This window comes from Sphaeroforma arctica (genome assembly GCF_001186125.1).
Source record: "Sphaeroforma arctica JP610 unplaced genomic scaffold supercont1.3282, whole genome shotgun sequence".
NCBI lineage: Eukaryota > Ichthyosporea > Ichthyophonida > Sphaeroforma > Sphaeroforma arctica.
Window position 1 is genome coordinate 1569 of NW_014037276.1, and position 1777 is coordinate 3345.

The 1777-nt window shown below is 39.8% G+C and overlaps 1 protein-coding gene across 1 annotated transcript; it reads right to left on the bottom strand.

Annotated features, from left to right (window-relative positions):
• Positions 1 to 185: 185 nt before the first annotated feature.
• Positions 186 to 1408, bottom strand: SARC_13433 (hypothetical protein; the record flags this gene model as incomplete). The annotated part of the gene is made up of 2 exons (XM_014292436.1): positions 186 to 462; positions 504 to 1408. 2 exons carry the CDS (start codon positions 1406 to 1408, stop codon positions 186 to 188), a joined length of 1182 nt encoding a protein of 393 aa, XP_014147911.1.
• Positions 1409 to 1777: the final 369 nt, after the last annotated feature.

The window sequence follows — 1777 nt, forward strand, 5'->3', positions numbered from 1 at the left end:
ACATATACATACATACATACATACATACACACACATATATATATATATATATACATATATACACTATATACATTTATACATATAGGTAAATAAGCATAAGTATATATATGTATATATATATATATATATGTATATATATATATATATGCATATATATGTATATGTATATGAATATATATATTAATTCAATCGGGTATGCTCTCAACATCTTCAAGCCTCTCTGTCTCTATTCCCAGTCTGATCACAGCCTCCCTCTCACCTAGAATCATAGCTCGAGCCTCACTCTGCTCGAAAGTCGCCAATACACCAGATGCTTCGAAGAGCATCTGCACATCCGCCAGACTCAACACGAGCACGTTCAAGATGATATCAGTATCGCTTTTTTTCAAACACTCCAATGACCTTGCTTGTTGTAGTGCACTTATCTGCGCGCTGGTCAAGTTAACGGGCGTCGGCGCATCACTCAAGAGGTAATTATCTAAAAATTTATGCAGCTCAGCTACCAAGCACGGTGGCATAATTTCGCATAGGACCGAGGACACACTTGCGGTGCCGACCGAGGGTACAGCCTCTGAGCCGTGTGTGCTGAGCGTTTTTCCGTCGTTAACTGTTTCTTGTATATCGCGGTACTACTCCAATCACTTCGTGTCATGGGCACGGCGGGTTCGAACGTGCTGGCCTGGCTCTGACCGATATCTATCGAGAATGATATTGGGTCGCTATTTTGCTTCTGTCCATTTGCCTTGGCTTGACAAGCCTTGAGCGATTCACACAGGCGTAAACCATCGTGAAGAAAGAGTATGTTCCCCTCACAGTATCGTTCCCATGCCATCGCCAAAAGCGCGGGATACAGTCGGTCGTCGTCTATGATTGTCTGCAATCCCGTTCGTTCATTTCGCTTATTTATCTGAAAGCTCACGTTACCGTTGTTGTACTTCATTCGATTGTTCCGCTGCAGAAACTCAACAAAAGTCTGGTACACTGTAGGTCCGATCAGCTCCCCATTCAATACCCAAACAACCACCATGACGGCATTGAACTGGTCTATGGCTAGGGCTGAATGGTCTAGATTGACAAGCGCGGAAGCAACATTGACGACTGCTATTAAGGAGAGCCCGCATGCGGACAATAAATCGCCATACTGATCACGCAGCAATTTTGTTTTCCTCAATCTAAAACAATAGTACATCATTTCAATGATCGCCATCAGGAGCAGCAGTCTCAGGACTAATCCCGGGATATAAAAGTACTGATCTGGTATGTAAATGGCAAACACGCAAAAATTCGGAATCATTGAGGCGATGTTAACGCGGATCACGGTATTGCTGTACTTTGCATCAAAGTCACCTTTGATGAATACTAGATACATTACCCTTAAGCGGGCTAATGGAGCGGATGCCATGTTCATGACACTGATGACTTCCAGATACAATGTAAGCGCACAAAGCAACTTCACGGACCCCAGCTCGACAAAATAGATTTTCTGTTTTACAAATCAAAAAGGCAACGTGTTCAGAACGATAGTCCTGTCTACTAACAAATATGACAGCTGAACTTCGTTTTCTACGTACACACATAAATAAATATGTATATGTGTATGTATGTATATGTATATTTGTATATATGTATGTATATGTATGTGTATATGTACATATCTATGTATATGTATCACTATATGTGCATACATGTACATAGACACATATATACTCATATATATATATACATATATATATATATAAATTTGAATATATATATATATATAAATTTATATATATTC